The 14,827-nt window shown below is 37.1% G+C and overlaps 1 protein-coding gene across 1 annotated transcript in view; it reads left to right on the top strand.

Annotated features, from left to right (window-relative positions):
- The window catches only part of ptpn9b (protein tyrosine phosphatase non-receptor type 9b), a 103,305-nt gene that overhangs the window by 65,385 nt on the left and 23,093 nt on the right, over window positions 1–14,827 (top strand). Inside the window, exons 2-3 of the mRNA XM_039758227.1 lie at window positions 3,909–4,049; window positions 12,917–13,006. Of these exons, the coding sequence (XP_039614161.1) occupies window positions 3,909–4,049; window positions 12,917–13,006 (231 nt within the window). The remainder of the gene's footprint in view (window positions 1–3,908; window positions 4,050–12,916; window positions 13,007–14,827) is intronic.

Genomic DNA, 14,827 nt, shown 5'->3' with positions numbered 1-14,827 from the left:
TAGCTTTTGGTTTTGTGCACATAGATGTGCTTTTGAGAATTTCTGTGTTTGTTGGGGTGGCGTGTCTACAGGTATGTAGTTATTTTAAGTTTGTGATACTAAACTTTTTCAAATTTGAACTTTCTATGCAAGACAGTAGTCGAGCAAGTGTTACTCATGCCATATTTTATATCAGTCTCACTTACTTTGAAAAGCCTACGCACAATAGACCTTTTCATGCTGTACCCCAGCATAGCCTAAAACTACTTCACATTTTGAACACTATAAATATGTCAGCAAATGTCAGCTAAATACAATTATTAGTCTTGACTCTGAAACCTGTTTTATACAGATATGGTTACAATATACAATATCATGCATCCCTAATAATTAGTGTAAAATTACAAAGTACTGGAGATGGCAATATAAAATTAAAGGAAACAAACATTTTATGCTTCCCAAGAATAAATGCACATCTTAACAAATAAGAAACATAATTTAAGACTGAATGGTGTGAATATATGACATTTTGTAGCATGGTGACAAATTATTTTCAACGTTAAGAACTTATTTTAAAATTCTCTTATCAAAAAGATTATTTACATCATTGCTTTTACAACACAGAGTCGAATGTGGCAATGGAAGTGGGTCTCCGATGAAAGTGGCGTTTGACCCAAGGCTCTGATGTTTGTACTTTATTAACCAAGGGCAACCAACGCAATTTCTGTTGATTACGTTTGATTCACCAAGGGGAAATCACTTTAATGATCTTGATTGATTCGACCAAGGGGTACTCGTGTCCCCTTAATGGGTTATGAAGAAACTACCTTGGAAGAAAGTGGGTCATGAAACCAGAATGTTTGATTGAAAACTGATTTTCATACTACTGATAATTACTCTTTTGCATATAAGAGTGAAATTAAAAAAACAAGTTAAAAAAAATGTATGCATGGTGAATATCCAAATCTAAATACATCCAAACCCTCTTGAAAAGGAAATTACTTATATTATTAGTTTGAACAAACTGTCGACATCCTTACTGTCAAAATAGCACTTCTTGTTTGGTGGTAAATGCTCTTGGCCATGCTATTTTAATAACACTGTGCACCTTATCAGTCCCTCTGTTTACTCTGTAATAATTCATGTCAATTTCCTGATTGCTTGTTTACTCTGTGGTAATCCAAGCCCTTTTCCACCTTTCCTGAAACAAGCAGACAAAACAGAGGACAAGGCAGAGCTACACACAAGCTGGTTTTACCTGCCAATTTTATGACTGGGAGCACTTCTTACTTAACACTTGTATATCTTACCCTCTGATTGGTCTTGGAAGTCAATTCAGGACTTGATTGGTTCTGTAAAATGTAACTTCTATATGTTTTACAGAGGTCCATATATGAAACTCCTATATAACTAGAGATCAAAATCAAAATGTATGCAAATACCCTCAAATTAAAGTTTGTCTGTAATTTTAAACTGTGAAGCAGAGGGGTAAATCCCGGGAAAATGTTTCTTTGTCCAAAACATTATCAAGGCATTATAAATCATTTCGTCTTATGTTCTTTTCTACATAAGTGACTTTTTCTTGGTAACTTTTACAGTATATTTAGCTTACCTCAAGAAGCAAGTGAGTGTACCTTGATATGTGGACCCCTCTCCTAGCATTGTATTGAGGATCTGTATTGCACTCTGCTGTCAGAAGAGTGAGTTAAAGAGGAAAATTATACAAAATACACAAGTTAAAGTGACCTCTCTAAGTAAATTTGAAATGGTAAACTGATCTGTAATTAAAGTTGCACTTAATGTTTCTCTATTATAAGGTCGACGAGTTTGCAAATTCACCTGTGCAGTATATAGGGGGATTTTGAAAATTCCAAACCTTGTACAGTAGGTACTTTTCAAGATAATCTGATGAAAGTGAAATTTCCTGACAAATTTCCCTAAGGATTAAATGTGCCAAATTCTAACAAAATCTGTCCACTGGGAGCCAAGTCACTTCATACAGAAAGAATGACATGGCTATTGCAGTAGGTGCTTTTGCATTATGTGCAAATGCATCTTACAAAAAGAATACAGGCAAGTGTGAAACCAAGTTGCGCTGTATGCAGATTCAAACCAAAATACCTGTGATACATACTGTATATAAATAAAATGTATATAAATGAATATGAAGGTCCATTGTTTGTTAATGCGTTCTGGGTAAAGATCAAGTCATAATTTTAGGGAATTTAGGGATACCGGCTGTCATTATAAGACTTTAGTCATAGTCCTTTCTTTAGCAACTTTAGTGTCAACAACATTTATGATTAAAAATGCTGATGCTTCTGGGAGTTGAGGGTGTTTACTTATAAACTGAACAGCGCACTTTAAATACCAGAATCAACTGGTTGTAGTCCACGGCAGCCCTTCCTCTGCAAAATATTTTCAGCTTGGAAGCACATACCTTGTATCAGTAGCTTGCAGCATCTTAGTAAAGCCTTCCTCCACCACACTGTAAATGGAGACCATGTCTTTTGCAGTGTAGTATCACAGTACCAGTACTTCCTTTCCTTTTGGATAATAACTTCTCAAATGGGATTATGTTGAAAAAGGATACCTCAAATGTTAGCTGCTTTTAAACCAGAGCTTTGGGCTAAGTTCCAGGGACAGCCTTGCTAGTTTTATTCTATTTTTTTTTTTATTTATTATTATTATTTTTTTTTTTTCATTTTTTCACGTTTCTGCCGTACGTGATGAAATAAATTGGTTGTATTGTTTTTAGTGGCCATGGTTTTTCTGCAGACCTTACATGTCACATGGGCCTGTTGCGGATTAGACATCAATATCCAAACCAATTCCACATGACTTCACATTACAGCTTTCCTTTGGAATTAGCCTATCAGCTACCAGATAAGCACCACTTGCTTCCATTTTCTCTCAGCAGTGCAGCTTAACTAGCCACCTAGCACACAAACTTGCTGCAGCATATTGCCTTGTATGGTTCACATACTGTAGTTTGCTCAGTTCTTCCTGTATTGTTTGCGCACATGCTAGCCCTGCATTAACATTGCAAATATTTATTAATTTTCAGAACTGTTGCATAATTGCTTATCATGATTTTCTTATTAACAAAAAAATGCAAATTTGAATGAATCGATTAAATCGTTAAAATCACTATGTTATTAGTACTGTGGTTAAAGGCAGTAACCAGGGAAATTTTTAAGCAGATTAAAAGAGCAAAGTTCATCAAAAAGCATTCTACCACAGTTGGTATGTATAACAGTGTTCAAAATATAAACTTTAAATGCCGAGTATTTGAAAGCTGAGAGAAATATAAGGCTGTTTAAAAGAGGAAGCTAACAGAAATAAAGTAGACTATACAGTCAGTGATACTGGTGTCATATTCTTAGTACTTTTTAAATTTTTACTTATCTCTGACCAGTTACTTTGTAGTTCCTACATACAGCATATGAGATGAGACGCAAAAATAACTGGTGGAAAAAAAAAATAAAATTTATTGATGAATTACAGCATTCTAAATATTGTGATCTTCTATATACTCCACCTCACGATCTCTGCACCGCTCCATACCTATCTTCCATTGATTGAAACAGTGCTGGAAGTCCTCTTGCTTGAGGAGCTTCAACAGGCTTGACACAGTTTTGTCTTTACAGGGCGACCGTAAACCTGAAAGGAACTGTAAAAGGCGTAACATGCAGTAATTTGTATTCTTCTTTTAAATGTTTATTTGGTGCTTATGAAATTGGTTTGTGTGGTCATCCCTGATTCTGTTTAATAGTTTCAGTTTATGATTTGATCTTTATTTCTCTTTTCTAAAGAACCTTTGAGGAAGCAGAATATATGCCACAGATGTTCAAAATCTTAGATGCCTAAGAAATCAAAGGTAACTTACCAGTTATGATAAACTTTTTTTGTTTTTTAATTTTTAACAGACAGTAGAAGAGTTTTTCCGAGAACTGAAGAGAAGAGAGCATCCCAATGTTGTCTTAGTGTCCCAGAAAACTGCTGTGAAGTTTTTAATGGCAAGAAAATTTGATGTTTCTCGTGCCATTGATTTGTTCCAAGCCTATAAAGTAAGTATAGCTCCTTTTTTATGAGGAAAATTTATAGAAAATGAGGCTTTAATCACTTTACTGCTTCAACATGTAAATTAAATGTATGTGTAATGTTTAAGCAAGAAACCTTTGTTTCGTTTGAATACCTTAATGTTTTGCCAATATTCATGTTTACATGCACTTCCACCACCTGGCCATTCACAGAAACCCCTGAAACACCACCTAAGCATATTAATAAAATACAAGAAAGTTATCACTGGTGTCATGCTTATTTCTTATTTTCACATTAATGGCAGTGGGTGATGTGGTGTTTTTTGTGCAATTTAAAATGTCGGAGCATTTTGACAAAGGAGAACTTTAGAAGAATTACCTGTCAATATAAAAGTCGATTTTAAGAAATTAGGTTTTTGCCTAAACCAGGTTATTCGCTGTAACCTGTTTATGTGTGCATATATCTGTTGACACTGAAGTTTGTTGAAGGAGGCCCTAATCACTTTCCTAATTCAACAAGTCAATTAAATTTTTAAGTAGCGCATATAAATTTAGAATGTGGTGTGTTTGGATACCTAATAATGGTTTGCATTACAATTAAACAGTCTAAATTAAGAAAATTAGCACAGGTTTACAGGTTTTGTTGTGAATTCAAAGAAGTCCTTGCTTAATTGCAGAATACACTAGTACACATACTATTTATAGTCAGGTCATGTCTAACACATATTTGAAGTAAATTGCTTTTGGGGCGATGGAACAACAGGCGTGTTAAATCAATAAAACCTCATGTGGTTTTTACATTTATATCTAAGCATGTGCTTAGTCTAAAGATGATGATAATGTCTGTAGACATTATTTAAATTGTTAACCAAATAAAATGGTTATGTGTAAATCAGGCAAAGGTAGTCAATTTTATATCAGTAGTATTAAGTAATATTTCAGATGTGTATTTTCAGGAATTACAAGAGAAAAGCATTATATTGGATTATATGCAGACAAGGTGACAATTTAACATTGAATTGGGCATTTATGTTAGTACTAGAGGGCTCCACCCCCTGCTCACTTTGCTCGTCCACCCCTGGGTTTGTATGTACTTAGAAACTCTAGGTGAGTTGGGCCCCTGCCCCTCGTGCACCCTCTTCACTCATCCTTATTTCAACAGCCATGAAAATCTGACCAGGTTAACTTTTAAAAAGACAAATGCACACTAAATTTGCTTCAGTATCAAACACCCATGTGTCAAGTTGTCTTTGGATGAGTAGCATTCATATTTCTTCTTTTATGTGCGTTGTATTTAAATGTTGAATACATATGTACTGTGCTGTTTGTTAATGTGGGCCATTCAGAGGAAAATGTCCGCTAATTAATACTAAAATTACAGTTATTAAAGGGCCATTAACAGGGAAAAAAAACAGATGAAACTGGGTCCCAAGGCCAAAAAGGCTGTAAAAACCTCTCTTCTAGATAATCGGTGTGATCCTTTTTGTTCCATCCACCTCTGTTGCCTCTTAAGTTCATATGCAGAAAATGGAAAAACTGTCTCACTACCACAGTTTTTAAATTTTGGCATCAAAACTTGTTGATAACACACATCGTGGTGTTTTTTTAGTGTGGCTCCGTGGTTGGGGGTGTGTTTGTTTTCAAGTGGTGTCAGTAGCAGAATAGACTTTCTGTCACAGTGGGTATTCATTGCATACTTCCCACGTGTTCTTTGAATTTCCCTGAGCATACAGTTCTATAATTTATTTTTGCTTGTCTCTCAATCCAAAGTGCTACTGTCTGGATTGTCTTGCCCTAAAGGTCTACTGCAACCACATTTTACTGGTGTGTTCTGACTCATTTGGGCATGGCTTACTACTACTTTCACAGTTAGACACATTATAGGTCTATATTTATATATAAAAAAAATAATAAAAAGAAGAAATACCATTATAGCCAAAGCAAAAGAACATGCCAAATTAAGTTATAATTTTAGTAAGCATGCTGCTTGCAGCCACACCACTGGGAGTTAATGAAAGTTTTGAGATATTTTGATGATCATGCCATTGTCTACACCCTTAACTACATTGGTATATTATTTAATTTGTTCTTTTTATGAGAGATATCATAAGATATTTAGTTTATTTCACAAAGTGCCTGCTAGTTGCCATCATTGTAACTTTATACAGCAACAGTCATAAGTCTGGAATGTTTTGTATAGATTTATTTTAAGTCTGACTGTAGCCAGTTCATTAATCATCTAGTGAAGCAGTCTTTATTTTATGAAGTGCCTTTGCATAGTTAAAAAGGAAGTTTAAGTATCTTTTTTTAAAATGTAGTATATTGTGTGTAATGTTTTCTGAAGTAGCATGACCCTCGTTCAAAACTGATTGCAGTTTTCTAAACAAATAATTTGAGTATTGGAATTTTGATCATCTAAATACACATCCAGCTTCTTAAACGAGCACTGTTAAGTCACATTTTTTATCAAAGGTGAAGATAGTTTTGGAGATAAATATGAATTGTTTAGGTGTTTGCTTTTATTATTAGTTTGAATTGTAATACAACAGGAGGCTGCTTCATGTTTTATAAGCACATAGACAGTCTTGCATTGTAATGTGTAAGTCAGTGGTACATTTATAAACCAGGAGATGGACTTTCTTAAAGCTTTACCTGCACACCCAGTGCCACTGTAGGATGCCAAGGTAAGATGGTAGGTGATATGAAACCATTATTGTCCACCTTTTAATGGCTACCAGACTAACTAGAAGTGCAGATGGACCTGGTCTGGCAAGAGACTTTGCTCTGTGTATTTAGAGCAGTATCATATATTGCAGCACCAGATTATTTTTGTTCTGTGAAGCTAGAAAGTAACTGCAACTAAAGTAACAGTTTTGAATGAGTAACTTTAATCCGAGGTAACTCGGGCCTCTTTTATCAGAGAAGATGTAATTTTGATTACATCTTGCCTGAAGAAGGGACCTGGATTACCTCGAAACTTTACATATTGTAATCTTTTTAGTTAGCCAATGAAAGGGGTCATTTTGCTTGACTTCTCATTATATCCATAATGGCTAACATGTTACAACACCCTAGTACTACAATGCCCTTTTCCTGGACATTACTGTGCTTAGAATTTCATGTTCTTCTTTAACTCTCTTTGAGGATTGCATATTTTTTTCTAAGAAACTCAGTTTTGTGGAAAGCTCACATAGCAGTGGTTTCACATATAAATCAACATAAAACGTCTCTTGCTGCAAGCTGTGGCTGCTGTTGTCACCTGTTTGCGGTCTCTTGACAGCCAGCAGGAATATTGCAGCGAGCCACTTGCCTGGCTGTCTTTGTGCAGTTGCAGAGCAATGCAATCCAGTCATCGAAATTGGTGGTCCTCCCACAGGAATGTTGCTATATGCACATCAGCTACATAAACGCAATCAGCACCACAATCAGCTAGGTACCTCTCATTTTCCTTCTCCATCTCCTCCAGATCACTTCCATCAAAGTCCAAGAAGTCAGACTCTGATTTGGCAATAATTCAATAAACTCTGTCCAGAGTATTTTGCTTTGTGCATTCGCTTTGGTCTCTTGCCAGATGTTGGTGCCATTTTAGAGGTTGTTTGCTCTTTGCTACTCACGCACGCACAGGGAATTGAGGTCAAATCAACAAAGCTAACTTTCATTCTAGCAAAGAATGACAAACTAAAATGTAGCCGTTGGATTTGTCACCATTTACGGCAGATTACTGTCCTCTACCCCTGAATTTCAGCAAAAGTCGGTGTCGGCTCCGAGTTAAACAAGGAGGAATGTGAGGAAAATTACCAATTTTATTGTATTAACTACATATTAATTAAATATAAATGTAACCTCTTTCATTGAAGGTGTTTTTGAGTACACTATGTACAGGTGTTTAGACCATTTTCAGGTGTGTTCACATATAGTGCAGTGTGATATTATGGTTAAGGCTTTGGGCCTAGAACTTCAAACCCTGAAGGTTGTGGGTTCAAGTCTTGTTACTGACCCTGTGTGACCATGAGGAAGTCACTTTACCTGCCTGTGCTTCATTTATAAAATCAAAAGAAATACAACATTGTATCTCAAATGTTGTTACCTTTTAAGTAGAGCACCTGTCAAATAATAAGTAATATAATGCAAGAAACCCCAAATGTGATAGGCCTAACTGTTGGTCTGCCCTCATGATACAACTCACTTCACCATGGAACAATTTTTTTTAAATTTGGCACGCTTCACCTTCAATGAAATTTGTTAAGACAGATCAGAGGGTGCCTCCTGTGCTCTAAGGGACTGTTTTAGCACTACAGACTGGGACATTTTCACACAGGTAGCCACTTACAATGACCACACTGACATTGAGGAGTACACTGAGGTGGTTACAGCATACATTGCAAAATTCACTGATGATGTCACCCATTACAATAATAATAATAATAATAATTTGTGCTAACCAGAAGCCATGTCTTACAGGAGAGGTCCACAGGCTTCTGAGGGTCCATGATGCCGCCTTTAGGGCCAGTGACACTGCAGGACTAGCAACAGCTAGAGTCAGCCTGTCCCGTGGCATCAGGGAAGCAAAAAAACAGTACAGCAAGAAAATATCTGGACACTTTAGCAACACCAGAGATGCACAGTTTCTCTGGCGTGGTATCCAACCTTCACCAACTACAAACCACCACCACAGACTTGTAAAGGTGACCTCGCACAGCTCCACTGCCTAAATGACTTCTTTGGCTGGTTCAAAACACAAAAGAGCAAACCGGCACAGAAAACCATCCCCACCCCCCACCTCCCACCCTCTCTCCTTCTGGGCAAATAGGCCATATATCTGCTCCCAGCCAGTGTGACAAGGACCCTTTCTAGGATCAACTCACAGAAGGCAGCCAGACCAGACAACTTACCCGGTCGTGCTTTGAAGGATTGTGCTGAGGAGCTCAAGGATGTCCTTGCTGACATCTTTAACATCTCCCTGGACCAAGCTGTTGTTCCTACATGTTTTAAAGTCACAACCATAATTCCTGTCCCTAAGAAGCCCCTCCTATGTACCTATAATGACTGGCAGCCTGTAGTATTGACTTCCACCATCATGAAATGTTTTGAGCGGCTGGTTATGCAGAACATTAAGTCCATTCACCCCCAATTACCCCCCAAATGAGCCATTTCAATTTGCTTAGAGGTCAAACTGGTCCATAGAGGATGCTATTTCTGCTGCTGTCCATTCAGCCCTCACCCACCTGGACTCAAAAGAACTCCTATGTGCTAATGTTGTTCTTAGATTTTAGTTCAGCCTTCAACACCATCATTCCCCAGCAGCTAATACAAAAACTCAGCCACTTGGGACTCAAGACCTCCCTCTGCAAAAGGGTGTTGGATTTTCTTACTTGGAGGCCTCAAAATGTGCGAGTCGGCAATTACACCTCTAAGACCATCACGTTGAGCACCTGGGCCCCACAAGTGTGTGTGCTCAGCCCGTTGCTCTTTACTCTGCAGACCCACGACTGTGTACCAATCTACAGTTCCAATCACATTGTCAAGTTTGCGGACGATACAACCGTGTTCGGCCTCATCACCAATAATGACAAAGCCAACTATAGAAACTAAGTGAGCCAATTGGTCCAGTGGTGTAAAGACAACAATCTCTTTCTAAACGTGGGTAAGACCAAAGAGATTGTGGTCGATTTCAGTAGAGGTCATTCACAGCTCCCCCTACTGACCATCGATGGTGTAGCTGTGGAAAAGTTGAGTAGCACCAAGCTCCTGGGGACGTACATCTCCGAGGACCTCTCCTGGTCAGATAACACCACATCACTGGCCAAGAAAGCTGAAACCCGCCTCTAATTCCTACTCAAACTGAAGAGAGCACAAGTTCCTCCCTCCATCATGTGCTATTTCAACCAGGGCACAATAAAGAGTATCCTCACTAGATACACACCTGTGTGGTATGAAGGCTGCACTGCCTCCTGTAGGAATTCCCTGCAATGCATAATTTATGCGGCCAGTAAGATCATTGGTGCCCCACTGCCCTCCCTCAAGGACATTTTCCACACCCACCTCCCCCGCAGAGCCATTAGCATTGCTGGGGACTCTTCCCACCCCTTACATTCCCTCTTCAGCCCCCTCCTCTCAGGGAAAAGGTACCGGAGCCTCTGGGCCCGCTCCACAAGACTGTCAGACAGCTTCATCCACCAAGCTGTCAGGATGCTGAACTTTGTCCACTATCTTTCCCCCCCTTGCCCTTGGACCGTAACAAGAGTCATTATCTACCAAGTACCTTACCTCCGCTGGTATTATATAAAGATTCAACATTACATCTCTTAAGCTACTCTATAATGCACCTTCTCACTTTTTACTGTAAGTGGCTTTTGCACTACTGATTATTGCACATTGTACTTAGGTTTACTTTACAAGTTCTAATTTTGTTTATCTTATGTGTTATACTTATGTACTTTATTATATTTTATATTGTACTACGAAGATGAGAGAGAAACAGTATTTTGATTCTTCTGTATGTTCTGTACATATAGTGAATTGAGAATAAAACGCTATTTGATTTCATTTTTAGTTCAGGTATCTCAAACAGAGCTGTACAAAGTTTTGAAATTTCACAATCTCCCATTGGAGTATTAGCAAATCTGCAGATTCATCAGTCTTCATGCAGAATGTTTCTTTGCATTACTTCAGCTACAAATTAGTTTACTGTTTCAATTTTACCTTGACAGCAGTTACACCAACTTGTATATGTTGTGTACTTTCCTCTTTTTATCCTGCCGATAGCTGAAAATAATGGCAAACAAATCTGCAATACAGGTTATTGAAATGACAGCAGAGCGAGTGCACAGGTACAAACTCGCTGTTTTGATCTGCTTGTGTGCCCGTTGGCTAATCATCTCTTAGTCAGTCCGGCTGTACATGCATGGAAATATCTGCATCACAGATTGTTTTTGATTTTTGATGTCTTCTCAGCTGCTTGAGCAAAAACGGAAAAGGACCAGATTAAATCAACTTTGACTGAATATTTTACTTAAACTAAATCAACATTGCAGCTGTGATTATAATGTGCCACTATTTTACTGACACTGTAACATATGCCATTAGAGTGCCACATTCACCTGGTATTCATAGTGGTGTCTGTCACTGTAATTAAGTTTGACTTTCACTTGTGTTATTTCCTAGCATATTTTTTTTTTTTACAACTGAATAGCTTTGAAAATCTCATTTTAGGCAAATAACTACAGCTAGACACACTCAAGAATAGAAGGAATTAATCCATCCATCCATCCATCCATTTTCTAACCCGCTGAATCTGAATACAGGGTCACGGGGGTCTGCTGGAGCCAATCCCAGTCAACACAGGGCACAAGGCAGGAACCAATCCTGGGCAGGGTGCCAACCCACCGCAGGACACACACAAACACACCCACACACCAAGCACACACTAGGGTCAATTTAGAATCGCCAATCCACCTAACCTGCATGTCTTTGGATTGTGGGAGGAAACCGGAATTAATTACAAAACTTTTTTTTTTTTTGTTATGTTAATTGGCAGTTGTAAACTGCCAGTATGTGTGACTATGGAGTGGGTGAGCAGGTTAGTTAGTGAGAGAGAGTGATCCCTGTGATGAACTTGATTCTTGTGCAGCCTTTTTGAGTTACTTCTGCCTCTCACAACTCTGAAATGGATTCAGGAGTTTCTAGAACAGAGCTATTGAACTTAGTCAATTGATGGCAGTAGTGCACTTAAATGTTACACCATGCATACATTTTGTAACTTGTCTCTTAAATACTTGCATTGGTTTATAAACACAGTTTCTGAGTCTCATGTTACTTATAGAAAGTGTAATTATTATTTTTGTTTTTTTATTTTGTTTTTCCAGATTACAAACACTTTATATTTGAACCAAATACTGTATAAATTAATTTAGCTTTTAGGGATTTGCTTGGCATGTATCCCTTTAATAAGTGTTTGTGGTTATAGTTTTGGCTGAAGCCACAAGGGGGCATCAAAATCGAATGTTTTCAGTCTGCTTTCAGTTCAGTTTTTATTATCCCATGAGGGGAATTTGGTTTGCCAGCAGGGTTATTAAAGGCAGACAAGACATCCCATAAACTCAACAATCAAACATTCTCGCACATCATAAATAACCCTTGTGTAAAATCACTTGGGGGTGAAATGCTTTTAGATGAATCTGTGGGAGGTTACCACACTAGATAGATGTGCTCTTTAGTCACATCTTGTGAAACAACTAATGTATTCATTATTTGGTTTTATGCTTGTTATTTCCACTATGTTCTCTCCCTACAATGTTTTTTAGCATTTAACATAAATAAGTGAGCCATGTTTTTTAATTGCTGTATACACAGGCTTTTATGATCACACAAACGCACAATAAAAAAAAGCTCCTATAAATTTCACATTTAAAATTATTTGCATCCTGAGAGTACCATGATAAAAAATATGACTTTACCTCTGTGAATACTTGAAGTTAAACAATAGTCTCTGAAACTTTTCTGCCCTTAGCATGTGATTTTTCTTTAAAGTACATCCCAAGCCACATGAGATTAGCAACTGTAAATACAAATGCAATAACTTGAAGCTTCGTTTATCTTGGAACTGAAAAGCAGAAAACTAAAGTTAACATCAAAACCTGCAAAGTACAACAAACGTGGTGATGAATGAAAACTAAATGAAAAATTTTGCCCAAAAAAGAATTTCCTTCAGTATCTTAGGTGGGTATGCTGGAGCAATAATAAAAAAAAATATATGGGAATGTTCTAAAATAAACAGATTAATCCACTTTTGATCATACTCTGCTGGAGTGGATTTTTTTAAATAAATTAGTGAGAATTTTAAAAACAAATGAGACTAAATTATTTCAACTAATCAAAAATGTTTTGTCTTCTAGAATACAAGATTAAAGGAAGGTATCAATAATATTAATCCTGATGAAGAGCCCCTAAGGTCAGAACTTCTAAGTGGCAAATTCACAGTTTTAGTAAGTATTTGCCTGTTTTGGTTTTTTTTTTTGTTTTTGTTTTTTTTTTCCTAAGTGCCAGTAGCACACTTCACAGAAATGGCATGAAGTCTTCTTTTTTTACTTCTCCATGGGAACAAATATCTATGGCTATATGATGTACTGAAAATATCTGCGTGTGTGTGTAAAAGGTATACTCTTTCTTGTGAAGCTAGTTAACCAGAGCAATAAAAATTCTTCTTTCAGCTGCTTCCATTAGGGGTTGCTACAGTGGATCATCTTCTTCCATGTCTTCCTGTCCTCTGCATCTTGCTCTGTTACACCCTTAACCTGCATGTCCTCTACCAGTGCAATAATATAACATTGTTAAATCTGCCTAAATCCAGTTTACGGTCATGGTATACATAAACTTGGTGAAAGTGCTCCCAAGATTTGTAGCTCTGATAACCTTAGTAATTTGCACCTCAGAGTGTAGAGCTGTGGTCATGAAAAGAAAGCGTATTGTCTATTTAGGTGGTGTATGTAGATATTTGATTTAACCCACACATCTGCAATTTTGCATAAAATGTAAAACACAAAAACTAAAGTCCTGCAAAAAATGATGGGCTTTTGTGTTTAAAATACAACAATGTACAGTAATCCCTCGCTATATCGCGCTTTGACTTTCGTGGCTTCACTCTTATCTATTACATATTTTATATGTAAGCATATCTAAATATAGAACATGGATTTTTCGCTTGGACAATGGGTCTTTTTACTTCTGGTACATGCTTCCTTAGTTGGTTTGCCCAGCTGATTTCATACAAGGGACGCTATTGGCAGATGGCCGATACGCTAACCAATCAGAGTACGCAGTTAAGTTCCTGTGTGCTGATTGGCTCAGCGACGGAGTGCCAAATTTGATTCCGCTGCATTAACTGGGAAGTCTCATCTCGCTCATTCAGCATCAACGTGTTTTGCTGTGTAAAGAGCTTTTGTACATTTTCTTGCATTGTACTTATTTATTGCTGGTGGCCTGTCTATCATAATGGCCGTAACATAACATGTAACATATGTGATATGGGAGACGCTTGATATCTTATATATAATATTTAGGTTTTAATATATATAAACCGTGTGTTTACATACATAATTTCAATGAATCTTACCTAATATCTAAGAGAATACAAAGGGTTTATGCTGTATAACTGTGCAGGAAATGTTTATAAGAGTGTGGAACAGTTTTTATAATGGCTTAAAATATATAAAAATAACCATATAATCATATGGTTTTTACTTTGCGGATTTTCACCTTTTGAGAGGGGGGTTCTGTAACGTAACCCCCATGATAGGTGAGGGATGACTGTATAAGGGTTTTGTATAAATAAAAAAAAAAAAAAGCCTGAAAACGGTTCAGCTGTGAAGTTGTTTTTGCTATCTGGTTTAGCATAATGCAGGAAATATGTGAAATAGAACATTGGTAATTAATGTCAAATATTATTTGTATATCAGAAATTTTATAGCTTCTTAATGAAATACTGTTGATAGAATGTACACAGATGTTCTGGGCAATTTAAGAGGTGGCTTCACAAATCACCAGTGCATCCAAGTTTTTTTTGTTAATAAATACACTCAGGAATGTTCTGAACTTTCCTGTGCTGGCAGCATCATCTCTTGAAGTTCTGATTTGGGTAAGCAGCTTAGAAAATGAAAGAATGGATGGATTTTTTTGTTTCTGTTGGCATTTTGAAATCCCATATCTAGCAGTAAGAATTAGACGTTCAGAGAAAAAAAAATGTTCACATTGAAATAAGAGCACATTCCAATAATATTTAGATGTTGCTATGCCATCGACATCCAAAT

The sequence above is a fragment of the Polypterus senegalus genome, chromosome 7 (genome assembly GCF_016835505.1).
Source record: "Polypterus senegalus isolate Bchr_013 chromosome 7, ASM1683550v1, whole genome shotgun sequence".
Taxonomy (NCBI): Eukaryota; Metazoa; Chordata; class Cladistia; order Polypteriformes; family Polypteridae; genus Polypterus; species Polypterus senegalus.
Note: the sequence above shows the minus strand (reverse complement) of the source record. Positions and strands in the feature narration are given on the sequence as shown.